The 13,573-nt window shown below is 40.6% G+C and overlaps 1 protein-coding gene across 1 annotated transcript; it reads right to left on the bottom strand.

Moving 5' to 3' along the window:
* Nucleotides 1-10,762: 10,762 nt before the first annotated feature.
* Nucleotides 10,763-12,375, bottom strand: LOC122675630 (ADP-ribosylation factor-like protein 2-binding protein). Its single transcript, XM_043874601.1, has one exon. The coding sequence runs from the start codon at nucleotides 12,132-12,134 to the stop codon at nucleotides 11,643-11,645; it is 492 nt and encodes a 163-aa protein (XP_043730536.1). The 5' UTR covers nucleotides 12,135-12,375; the 3' UTR covers nucleotides 10,763-11,642.
* Nucleotides 12,376-13,573: the final 1,198 nt, after the last annotated feature.

Below are 13,573 nucleotides of genomic sequence, written 5' to 3' on the forward strand. Positions count from 1 at the left end.
GCTGTGAAAACCCAACTCCAACCCTCATAACCCCCAGTGGTCCACCATGGGGATGGCAGCAATAAAATATTTTGCCACAAAAAAAATGTATTTTTCATTATAAAAGAATTTAACATTTTAGAAATCTCTCCATGACTGAAATGCCTGTTTTTTTAATGAACTATGCCTGTTTTTTTTAATGAACATAATGGATGTGCAGGTTCCAGTCAATATTTCACTTTAAAGTTTGGTGAATTTTTAATGCATTCAATGAATGCTACTGATTGCATTAATGCAGTCCATTTACAAAATAGCTGCATTTTATAGTCAATATATCAATATTAGTTACCAGACAAGTCCTCCAAATCCTCCAAATGAGAAAGTTGAGATTTCTTTTGTAATATTGCAAGAACACATTTCACTCAAGAATCATAACTTCAAATAATTTTTAAAATATACCTTTTTTTTGTTTCCAGTTTATACAGAAAAATTGGTTGATTTCTTACAAATTGTAAGTTGAATGGGAAGTTTCCTTTACTAAGGCTGAGAATTGATTTATGGGAAAGTATTAAATCTCTTATATTTGCATCTGTGTACTTGAAACTTGGCTCTTCACTTATTTGGCTCTTGATGTGACATGGGATTTTATGAAGGAATATATTTGTCATGCCAAATCCCCCTTTTCTAATGACAACATGCATGGGGCAAGAAATCATATGCAAATTGCTTTTGTATCACTCTGGAGTGTGCAGGTTTGTGAGCACTAAAATAATTATTTCTTAATAATATATTTCAAACGAAAACTCAAAAGAGTGGATACATCTTCCAAAATATTATGTGTTGCAGTAAATTATGGTTTATTTGCCATTCTATCAACCTGGCATTTCTCTTAATAAAGACATTTGTGTTTTGGCAATAGCAGGTTAAGTTGCGCTAATTTGTGTTTATTATTGTGACCCTGAAAATGTGTAAGATTTTTAAATACCCTCTGACTTATCAAAGAAAGATTAAACTATATTTCCAAGTCACTCCAGTTTCCAGAAAATTGTAATTCTTTGAATATATTTATTCTCTATATAATAATAGGCAAACCTCTATTTATCAGAATACTTTACCCCTAGTATATATTATTAAAAGAAACCCTTGAATTAGCTGTCATTTTCCATATCAAGTACTTCTTTACAGCATGTTGCATTTCTTGACATACTAATTATTATAAAATATGACTAACTTATTTTCCTTTTATCCATATATTCTGTGGAAAACAAAGTTAAAGTGAAAAGATTTAAATAGTTTTCTATTTAGGAGAACTCCAAGTGATGAGGTGTTGTCAAGTTATTAGATCCCCTTAACAGTATCATTATTAGTACCTTTCTTCTAACCCAGGAGCTTATAATTGCATAAGAGATCATTGGACTTTTCTAAGTATGAGAAATAAACTCTGAAAACCTTAACTAAGGCTACGTTTTTTTTCAGTGTAGTTAAAACCAAAAGGAACATGTTAGTTTCAGCATTAAAAGTGGGTAATATAATCAGCAAATGGATATAAATCAGGATATTTAAAGGACCTTGTCCCATAGTAAGATAGAAATTAAACTACTTGGCCAGGTTCTCTATTCTGTTGAACTTAAAAATCAGTAAATAGGCAGAACTTTAGGTTAACACTAAATTCTTGAGATTTTTTTTTTCATTTATTTTTATTAGTTGGAGGTTAATTACTTTACAATATTGTAGTGGGTTTTGTCATACATTGACATGAATCAGCCATGGAGTTACATGTCTAAATTCTTGAGAGTTTTAAACCAACCGTCCTTCAGTATCAAGACCCTGCATTCACCTTCCCGACTGGGTTGGCCTCCTTCACTTAACAAGCACTCAGAGGCCTAGTGGAATTTACACTGATCAAACAATGCTGGCAACCAGACAGCTCAGTTTCAGTACAAGGAGAAGCCAGGAGCAGAACCCAAGTTACTGGTGAGTCTCGTACTTTGCACCACTCAGCAGGGCAGACAGTCTTCTCCAGTTACACCTTGAAGCAAAAGAAAGGACGGTGCTTACCCTCTTGCACCTGTCTGTAATCCAGGGAAAATGTAAATTGAGCTGATAGGACTGGTAACAAGCCTGAATAACTTGTTTGGGACCCAGGATTTACTCTTTCAGTAAAACTACTAAAGGATCTTTGCCTTCCTAGAGGATTCTTTGTATCTTTGCCACAATTTCAGCTATTTTACGTATTAATTCCTACTTCACGTTGTCCTGGCTTGTAATTTATTGTTGTTGTTGTTGTTTAGTTGCTAGATCGTGTCTAACTCTTTTGCATGCGACTCCACGGACTGTAGCCTACCAGGCCTCTCTGTCCGTGGGATCTCCCAGGCAAGAATATGGAGTGGGTTGCCACTTCCTTCTCCATGGGATTCTCCTGGACCAGGGATCGAACCTGTGTATCCTGCTTAGCCAGGTGGATTCTTTACCACTGAGCCATCAGGGCAGCCCTGTGATTTACTGTAAGACCTTAAACTGGATTTAAATTTAAGAAGCTCAGATCTGAAGATTATTTCAAAGTTTGTTTCAGGAGGAAGACTGGCTAGAGTTGTAGAGCGTCCACTAGCAGTAGATTCCCATTCCAGCTCTGCCAAATGTAGGTCTGGCAGGATTAACCCTCTTAACCCAAGTCCCTCATCGCTAAAATGAGGCTCATAACACCTTCCACGGAGAATGTTACTGGATGTTTAAAACTCAGATATACCTGAAGCCCTTGGCACATAGGAAGGACTCAGTAATTGATTGTTCTGAACCTCTTTCTTCCTTTTCTCATTTCCCTTTTAAGATGACACAAGCCTACTAGTAATGTCAGATTTTCTGCTTTTCTGTAGCTCTTTATTTTTGTCCCTCTGATTCTTCTTTTCCTCCTTCTCTAAGACTGAGCCCTATGCTTTTTATTAAATTATATTTTAGCATTAGGAAATGAGCTTTGCATCTTATTATTAACAGAAAAAATATGTGTGTGTGTGTAAGCATGTGTGCTGATATTTATGCTGTACAGTGTCAGTTCATATATTCTGGCCAGAATTTCTTTATATCATGGATCTTAATCCCTGCATTTTATCTTTTCTGAAATGGTAAAATGTTGCAGTGGGGCAGTAATGGAGTAAAAGGGCAGGGAATGATACTGGAAAATGACAAGTTAAATTTTCTTCTCTCTTCTGGTCCTGTCTTGGTGTGTTGATGTATTTACTTTCTCAATGGAAGGAAAGGAGAATATTTTCCCTCTACCATTTTCAAGATAAAATCAAGGCTCCTGAGCCTGTAAACTGATCACTGCTGAAACAAGCAAACTGACAAGGAGTGAAACTGTAGAGTTCACATATGTTGTGTTTACTATGTGGGAAACACCATGATATGGATGGCATGAATTATCTCATTAATTTCACAAAAACTCTCTCATTATCTCTCTGTTACAGATGAGGAAGTTGAAGTCTAAATGGGTTAAGATAACTCCTCTCATGGAAGTGTCTGGGCCAGGATCTGAACCCAGACAGTCTGGTACTGAGAAGAACCTAATCTGCCTTCTAACGTATGATGTGGACTCACCACCGAGGGCTACAATCAGTGTCCATGTCCTAAAATTGTGCTACTCACCAGATCTGCCAACATGACCTGGGAGCTTATGAAAAATCTTAACTTCACCTCAGACCTACCAAATTTTAATTTGCATTTTAAGAAGATCCCCAGGTAAGTAGCATACATATTAAAGTTTTGGCTACACACGACTAATGCATTATTTCTAGGATCATGTAAATATTTTTTGTGTGATGCAAGAAGAAAAAAATCAGGATTTTAGATCTCAAAGGGATTAAGATTTAGAGACAATGTAGTTCAACCTCTTGGTTTCATAAACATTGAAAATGTTACATGGTGGTTAAATATGTGTTTAAAAATAAATAAATGTTTAAGAATTCAATAAAAATTTATTGAGGGTCTGTCACCTGCCAGACTATATGCCAAGTGGGATGGAGATACAAAGACACATAAATTACATACCCCAGGAGACCAGTGGAAGGCACAAAGAGCATGGAATTTATAGGTGCTATGATATACAGTGTGTGTAATGAAGCACTGAGGAACAAAGAGGTTGAGATAGGGATCAAGATAGACATTTTTTTTAAAGCTCTGACATTCAATATATTTAATTTTATAAATTTAATTAGTTTTTGGCTGCACTGGGTCTTTGTTGCAGTGCATGGGCTTTCTCTAGTTGTGGTGCATGGGTTCTCATTGCAGTGGCTTCTCTTGTTGCACAATACAGGCTCTAGAGCATGGGCTTAGCAGTTGTAGTATATGGGTTTAGTTGCCCCATGGCATGTGGGATCTTCCCAAACCAGGGATCAAATCCATGTCCCCTGCATTGGCAGGGGGATTCTTAACCACTGGACCACCAAGTAAGTCCAAGAAAGACATTATTGCAGACGTAGTGTTGGAGCTGAGTCTTGAAAGATCAATGGGTATTCACCAAAGGCATTGGAATTTGAGCCTTTTAATTTGCACCTGGGCCAATGAACATCATAGTCAGAGAATGGAGATATTCAGAGGAGTGGATGTCAAACTTGGCTTCATATAGAATCAGCTGGAGAACTTCCAGAATGCCTATTCTTGGGTCTACCTCCAAAGTTACTGATTTAGTTAGTCTGGGAGAAGATCTGGACATTTGTTTGTTTATGTTCTTCATGTGAATTTCCACACAAGACGATTATAATTCTTTTGTGCCTGGTTTCCATCTTTGTTTACTATCTGGATCTTCTGACCATTTCACCTGGTTCCTGACCCAGCTCTCTGCCCTGCGCTTGAGAACCACTCTAGTCATGAATTATGACTTGTTACCTCTTGGGTCCTGAACTAAGTATGACAGTAAATGCCATATTTGTGTAACCCTCGTGAACATGGAGTGCTCCTTCTGTGAATCCCTACATGTTGAGGCTAAAGCCAGCTCACACTCAGAGAAGTTAGCATTAGAGCTGCCCAAGAACAGCCCCACCTGATCTCTAGCCAGTCTGTAGCCCTATGCACAGTATAGAAGTTCATAATTCTCTCCCCTGAAGCAAACAAAGCTTCAAAAGTTTTTCTTTTACAGTTCTTAAAATTGAGGTAGCATTGGTTTAAGTGTTATATAACTTTCAAATGTACAATATGGTAATTAGACTTCTGTATACACTACAGTGTGCTCACCACCAAAAGCTTAGTTTCTATCCCAATATAGTTGATTCTCTTTACCCTTTTCACTCTACCTCATCATACCCCGGAGAAGGCAATGGCACCCCACTCCAGTACTCTTGCCTGGAAAATCCCATGGATGGAGGAGCCTGGTAGGCTGCAGTCCATGCGGTCTCGAAGCGTTGGACACGACTGAGTGACTTCACTTTCACTTTTCACTTTCATGCATTGGAGAAGGAAATGGCAACCCACTCCAGTGTTCTTGCCTGGAGAATCCCAGGGACTGGGGAGCCTGGTGGGCTGCCGTCTATGGGGTCACACAGCGTCAGACACGACTGAAGCGGCTTAGCAGCAGCAGCAGCATCATACCCCTTCCTCTCTGGTAACCACTATATTTTCTCTGTGTCTGTGTACTTATTTTTGTTTTATTTGTTCATTTATTTATTTTTATATTCCACATATAAGTGAATTATACTGTGTTTGTCTTTCTCCATCTGACTTTATCACAATACCCTCAAGGTTCATCCACATTGCTAGAAAAGGCAGGATTTTATCTTTTTTATGCCTAAGTAGCAAGGAGATCAAACAAGTCAATCCTAAAGGAAATCAGTCCTGAATATTCATTGGAATATGCTGACGCTTCAGCTTTGGCCACCTGATGCAAAGAAATGACTCATTGGAAAAGACCCTGATGCTGGGAAAGATTGAAGGCAGGAGGAGAAAGGAACGGCAGAGGGTGAGATGGTTGGATGGCATCGGCAACTCGATGGACATGAGTTTGAGCAAGCTCCAGGAGTTGGTGATGGACAGGGAAGCCTGGCATGCTGCAGTCTATAGGGTCGCAATGAGTCAGAAATGACTGGGCAACTGAACTGAGCATTCCATTTGTGTGTATGTGTGTGTGTACATCTGTCTGTCTATAACATCTTCTTTATCCATTCAACTGATCGACACTTAGGTTGTTTCCATATTTTGTTTATTGTAAACAACACTGCAATGAACATGGGAATGCATATATCTTTTCAAGTTAGTGTTTTCTTATTATTTGAATGCATCCCCAAAGGTGGACTACCTGGGTCATATGGTAATTGTGGTCTTAATTTTTTGAGAAATCTCCATAGTGTTTTCCATAGTGGCTTCACCAATTTACATTCCCACCAACAGTGTATTCAGGCATGCTTCTTTCCAGATCTTTGCTGACACTTGTTATTTCTTGATTTTTTTCATAATAGCTATTCTAATGGGTGTGAGGATTTTGATTTTTATTTCCCTAATAATTAGTGATGATGAACATCTTTCCATGTGCCTGTTGTCTTGTTTGGAAAAATGGCTAATCAGATCCTCTGTACATTTTTTGTTGTTTGCTACTGAGTTGAGTTCTTTGTATATTTTGGATATCAACACCTTATCAGATATGTGATTTGCAAAAATCTTCCATTTGGTAGGTTGTCTTTTTGTTTTGTTGATGTCTTCCTTTGCTGTGCAGAAGCTTTTTATTTTAATGGAGTTCCTTTTGTTTATTTTTTATTTTATTTCCCTTGCCTGAGGAGACATATCCAGGAAGATATTGCTAAAACCAGTGTGAGCATATGCTATGTTTTACTCTAGGAATTTTGTGGTTTCATGTTTTACTTTGAAGTTTTTAATCCATGTTGAGTTAATTTTTGTGTATTACATGATTGGGGTCTTTTTTTGTTCTTTTGCATGTGGATGTCCAGTTTTTCCAACACTATTTATTGAAGAGACTGTCCTTTTGCTCCATGAAATATTCTCTGTAAATCTATTAAGTTCATCTGGTATACTGAGAATATATCTCATTTAAAGCCACTGTTTCCTTGTTGACTTTCTGTCTGGATGATCTATCCATTGGTAGAACTGGGGTGTTAAATCCCTCTTGATTATTGTGTTGCTCTCAATTTCTCCCTTTTGGTCTATTAATAATTGCTTTATATATTTTGGTGCTCTCGTGTTTGTCTGCAGAGCTGAGATGAGTCTCCTAGAGGCAGCATATTGGTAAATTCAATCAATTTATATTTAGAGTGATTGTCGGTAAATGAGAACTTAGTTCTGTCATTTTGGCCTTTGTTTTCTGGGTGCTCTATAACTCCGTTTTTTCTTGTTCCTTGTGTTTCTGAATGCTTTTTCTAGTTTGGTGGTTTTCTCTGATATTTTTCTCAGTTTCCTCTTTTCACATTTGTATCTCTGCTCTAGACTCACGTTTTATGGTTACCATGAGTTTTGTACAAAACATCTCACAGATAAAATAGTCCTTTTCCTGAAGATAGCATCACATCTTCATTTGGTAGCTGACTTCTGTTTTTCTAACTCTTCCCCACTTAAGTTTCTGTTGTCTCAAATTATCCTTTTTTTTACTATCGTGAGTTCATTACCAAATTAAAGTAGTTATTTTTACTGCCTCTGTTCCTTTATCTTTTATACTGTAATTATGTGTTAACAATTTATTCTGATACAGAGTTGCAATTTCCTTATTCTGTATAGTTAACACCTTACTCATAGTTTTGTGTACTTTTACCTTTTCATTTCAGGTACAAGAGCTCCTTTCAACATTTCTTGTAAAGCAGGTTTAGTGTTGAAATTACCTAGGTTTTGTTTGTCTGAGAGAGCATTTATTTCTCCTTCGTATCTGAAGGTTAACTGCTGGATAGAGTATTCTTAGCTGACAGTTTTTATCTTTCAATATTTAGATATGTCATTGCACTCTCTCCTGGCAGGTAGAGTCTCTGCTGAGAAATCTGCTAATGGCTTAATGGGATTCCTTTATAGGTTCCTTCTCTTTTCTGCATCTCCTGCCCCATAGCTGAAAGGTCTGTATTGATGACTTCTAATAGCATTAATAGAGTATGTCTTGGAGGAGGTTTTGTTTTGCATTCGGAAAATTAGATAGTCTCTTAGCTTCATGGACTTTGATATCTAATTCCTTTCCCAGATTTGGGGAGTCTTTAAATATAATTTTTTAAATAAACTCTGCTCCCTTCTCCCTCTTTTCTCCTTCTGGGATTCCCAATTATCCTTCTCTTGCCTTTCATAATGGAGTGGGAAAGTTCTCATAGAATTTCTTCAGTTTTGAGACTCAGTTTTCTCTCCTCTTCTACCTGAATCATTTCTATATTTATATCTTTGAGCTCACCAATTGTCTTCTCTATGGTTTATTCTATTCCCAATGCTTTCTAATGCATTATTCATCTCATACATTGGGTTCTTCAGCTCTAGAAACTCTGTTTTTTTCATTTTTAGAGTTCACTCTGGTAAAGTGTTCCTTCTCTTCATTAACTTTATTCCTGAGCTCACTGAGCTGAACTGCCTTTCTTAGTTTCTTGTGACTCACTGAGTTTCTTCATTATTGTTATTTTGAATTTTCTTCCAGTCAGATTGTAGTATTCCATGATTTTAAGTTTGACTTCTGAAGAACTGTCAGTTTCCTTTTGTGATACCTAGTTACCATGGTTTTTCATAGGGCTTGATTCGTTTTCCCAGTGCTACATTTGAAGCAGCGAGCACCTTTCTTATTTAGATAAAGCTTTTTACATTTTGATTTTAACAACTCAACTCGTTGGTAATTAAAGCCTTTCTTTGGTTTTTCAGCAGGTGGCATTATAGCACAAGGTTTTGGTTTCTCTCTTATCAGGGCAGCCTCTGGCTACATTAGAGAATGGACACTTTGCCACCCTCCACTGCCTCTTTCAGAGGTGTCACTGGGGCCCTCCTTGCCACTGCCTGTGCCTCTGAAGGGGGCTCACTGGTGCCTCGATGCTGCCAATGTGGAGTTGCCCTTCAGTACACCAGGAGGGCAGACGCTCCCGCTGCACCCAGGGTCATCTAGATGGCGGGCACTGATGCCATGGCAAGGGGAAGGGCGGGGTGGGCGAAGAGCCAGGGTTACTAGCACCTCTACCACACCTTGGAGTTGTGGGGTTTGAGGGTACCGCCAGTGGTGGCAGGGATGGGGGGCTGGAGTCAAGAGTGCTGCCACAGCTGGAGGAACCGGGGCCATGGGTCCTGCTGCTTCCATGCCCAGCTCCCTGTGCTCACAGATTCTGATGTGACCCAGAGGCCTGGTTAGTGGGTACTGCGTCCCCTGCTGCCCTGGGGCTCTCTGCGGCTGTAGGCTCAGCCACTGCAGCGAGAGTCCAGGACTGTGGACTGGCTTTGCCTGCACTGCCCCCCAGTTCTGCCTCCTCTGTGCGTTCCAGTCCACCCACCTTCAGACACACAGATGTGCGGCTCTCTCTGCTGTCCTGGTGGATGGGGCAAGGAACCTCTGGTGAATTGCAGATCTTTTAGGGTTGTAGATTGAAAAGGAGAGACAGAAAGAGCTGTTCATGCCCCCATGATGCTGACTGCCATCAGTCTCTGGATGGATTGGATCAGTCTGATATCCAGACTAATGACACCTGGATTCAGTGACTACGTTGTGTGTTAGTTACTCAGTTGTGTCTGACTCTTTGAGACCCCCATGGACTGTACCCCACCACTCTCCTCTGTCCATGGGATTCTCTGGGCAATAATACTGGAGTGGATAGGCATTCCTTTCTCCAGGGGATCTTTCCAACCGAGGGACTGAACCCACATTTCCTGTGTCTCCTGAATTGTAGGCAGATTCTCTACCCAATGAGCCTTTGGGGAAGCTCAGATTCAGTGAGGGAGGGAGGATTCAAAAATATTTGTAGATGAGACAAAAGTTGGACACATTTTAATGATACACTATGAACCAAGTACAAAACAGAGTGCATTTTCCCAAAGCATGACCCAAATGGGCCACCAATATCACAAGTACTTGGGGAAGCTAAGCACGATTCGGTTCTGGCTCCTTCCCTAATCCTATTGGATAAGAAACTCTGGAGATAGGTCCCAGAAGGCAAATGTTTAACACTCACCAGATGTAATTCTGATGTGCATCAGCTGAGAGAATGACTGAATAAGTCTGTTATTTGATATGAAATCATTTTAGTAATCTGGAAAGTTTATGTTTTTCATTATCTTCACTGACTTTTCTTTCAATTGTATCCAAAAAAAATGTGTCATAAGCAGTCAACAGAACACTATAAATAATCATAGAATAGGAAGTACATTTCAAATATTTGAACAGACAAATATGTTGCTTATTTTTGTATTGGGACAATTTAAAGAGGCATGGTATGGTGAAGCTGCTGAAGAGTTAAGGAGTATTCATCTTTTTAATGTCTGGAGCACATATTTGTTGATGTGATTTCATTTTATTTATTTATTTTTTAGTAGCGATTCCTATTTTTACTTTAAAAATAAAAACAAAAAACTAAGTACACATTGGGAATTGAACTACTACATTTTTTTCTTTCACCCATGTTTTCCGGCCAGTAATGTCCTATCCAACACTATAATAAGACAATGTACTGAATCTAAGCAGATGACCAGTAAAGCTGTTTGCTATCTCCTACTCGCGCTAAGCTAGACCATGGAACACTATCTTGGTAGGGTTATTTTGACAGCCAAGAAGGAAGTGCAGAGCCCCTACCCCAAACCTAAGGAGCTGATTTACACAGAAAGGGTTTTAAGCAAACCTGCACAAACGTGAACATGCTCTAAGAAAAGGATATATTTTAGGCTACTTCCAGCATACATTCACTGGCACCCAGTAAAATGGACCAAGGTAGAAAGCATTTTAGCTCCCATAGCACTAACAGCTAAATAATACACACAGCATATAATACTTTGATCTTGAAGTGGGTAATCATGGAAGTTCCAAGATTGTATCCACTAGGTTAGCCTGAGTATTCATCTATAAAAATATTTTTTCAAAAACGCATAAACGAGGGTTATGAAAACAATGGGACTACATCTGGACCTGTAGAAGACAGTGATAAAAAGACTGCACATGTAAGACTAGGAATTGATTTTCACATGTAGCTTTTAGGTAAAGGAAATCTCTAAGTTGATTCCTACTAGCTGTGATGGTAGGATTTTCAGAAATCTTGAGATGGGCAGCTAGCTGCAGTTAACTCCTAGATAAATACTCCCAGTCAAAACCCCCACTGAGGCTGTAGGACTCAAACTGTGATCAGCTGTGGGTGCATGAAAAGCCTCCTGGGACATGTAAGGCCTGCTGGGCCAAGAGAGTTGATGATGGTAAATTTTCCCAACACGGACACCCTGACATGAATGCTGGGGACAGGCATCCCAGGTAGAATGCTGGACTCGGGTTTGCTGCAGGAGCCAGACTCCAAAGCCTGAGAGAGGGGTCTACTCGGGGAGGAGTACTAGGGTTACCAAAACCAAGAATGTCTCGTCCCAGAAAGGTCAGGTAATTGTCTTCTGACCCATCAATACTTAACATTAATGAAGAACTGCAGAAAAGTCAGTCTCCCCAAGATGTATTCTTCTGACATCATTAGCCAAAGCCTCTCCCAGTCTATTGAGCTGGTGACGTCCAGGAAGAGCCCGGAGCCTGAAGGTGAGACCTAGGGCCGCAGATTGTTCTGGGAGGCTGGCACAGAAGATGATTTGCACAGTGACGTCACCACTAAACCACTGCTCAAGTCCAGTCCCCGGCCTTCTTTTTCTGCTCGGTAGTCCAGAAACATTTCTTTAAAAGCCAGAAAATCCGTAAATGTGAGTAGCATGTCAAAAATGTCACCGGCCACTTCATCTTTATGGTGCTGTAAAGTTGTAGTGAAAGCCGCCATGTTAAATCCAGGAATCCGCTCCAACAGCTGTTCTTCTATATACTTTTCTACCAAAGAAATATATTCATTAAAAATAGGTGTGTAGGTAAGCTTATTCTCTTCCGTGTCTTCAAACTCCTGGTAGTACTTGTCCATGAAATTCCTCTGTAATAACTGGAACTCATCATCCATGATAATGTCCTCTAAATATCCAACCACAGCATCAAATTCTGCATCAGAGGCAGAAGAGAAGGACAGCGCGAAGCTCTCTTCCTCTAGGGCGTCCATCGCCGCCGCCGCCGCATCCACCGCGCGTCAGAGAGCGGACCCGTTGGCCTTCTACCCTTGCCTGCGGCCCGGGCGCAGCCTCTGCTCTGCACCGCAGAGCTCCAACCGGCATCCGGGAGGCCTCGCCGCCGAGGCCGCGGCCGGCTCATGGCCCAGGCGGGAGGCGCCTGCGTGCGACGCCCCGGCCTCAGGCTCCCCGGCTGCGGCCACACGCCGTCCGAGCCTCCCAGCCCTGCCAGGCCTAGCTCGTGATTTCATTTTAAAGCAGTGATTTTGCTAAGAGTGCCCAATGGAATTGGCAATAGGGAGAGAAAGTGGCACAGTGCCCAGGAATCATTAATGTTAAAGGCTCCAAAGGTGCTGCTAATGGACAGTACTGGTGAGAAGTTCTGCTTTAAATGCAGAGATATGTAGAGTGTGTTAAAAAATGTCCTCCCCTGCACTCTTGTAAGGTTGGGGAGCAGTTCGTGAAATTAGACAACTTGGTTGGAGTCAAGTGAATTGAGGAAAAGTTCTCCTGCTACCAATAGTTTTTCTCTTGCTTGGTTTCTGCCATTCTCTCTTCATTTTTTGCTGTTTAAACTTGGACTCTGTTATACCTACTCTGGTGGGCTTCCGTGATGGCTCAGCAGGTAAAGAATCGGCCTGTAATGCAGGAGACACAGGAGACAGTGTTCGATCCCTGGGTCAGGAAGATCCCCTGAAGTAGGAAAATGGCAACCCACTCCAGTATTCTTGCCTGGAAAATCCCATGGACAGAGGAGCCTGGTGGGCTACACTCCATGGGGTCTCAAAGAGTAAAGCATGCCTGACTGACTCAGCACAACCACACAGCTCAATACCTACTCTGGATTATTGCCAAAACCTTCTAACTGATCTCTTGGTATTCATTCTCTTTCTTCTCTTTGCTGCCAGAATCCTCTTCCTCAATTAGATCTGTTTCACTTTTGAGCTTAAAATCTTGCAATGAGTTAGTTTCTCACTGCCTACAGAGTCAAGTCCAAAGTCCCACCCACCCCAGCTAAGACACCCTGGCTCCTGCCAACCATTCCCCTCCTTGACCTGAGTCACTCTTTTTATGCCATTTACAACCATACTTTCCCACATTGATTGTAGTTCACAGAGCCATTTGTGGACTTTCCTCTCTATTTCTTCCTCATAAGCAAGAGATAAAGCAGTGTAACAAATCAAACCTCTTGAAAATACACATTTCTGGCCAAGGCCTTATAGGCCAGAAATGTAATATTTTCACTTCCAACACCCCAAATTACATGACTACTCTTGGGGGAAAGAACACATTATCTCAATCCCAAGGATTTTCACCTCCGTCCATGCAGTTTCTCCTGGGAAATCCTCTTATCTTTATATGAGCTGCTGGCATCTTAATGACAGGCCTTTTGGCGACAGGGAATTTTCTGGGACACCCTGGCACTCAGATC

The sequence above is a fragment of the Cervus elaphus genome, chromosome 19, assembly GCF_910594005.1.
Source record: "Cervus elaphus chromosome 19, mCerEla1.1, whole genome shotgun sequence".
Classification (NCBI taxonomy): domain Eukaryota; kingdom Metazoa; phylum Chordata; class Mammalia; order Artiodactyla; family Cervidae; genus Cervus; species Cervus elaphus.

Coding starts and splice junctions, on each gene's coding strand:
- LOC122675630 (XM_043874601.1), bottom strand. CDS start 12,134: ATGGACGCCCTAGAGGAAGAGAGCTTCGCGCTGTCCTTCTCTTCTGCC.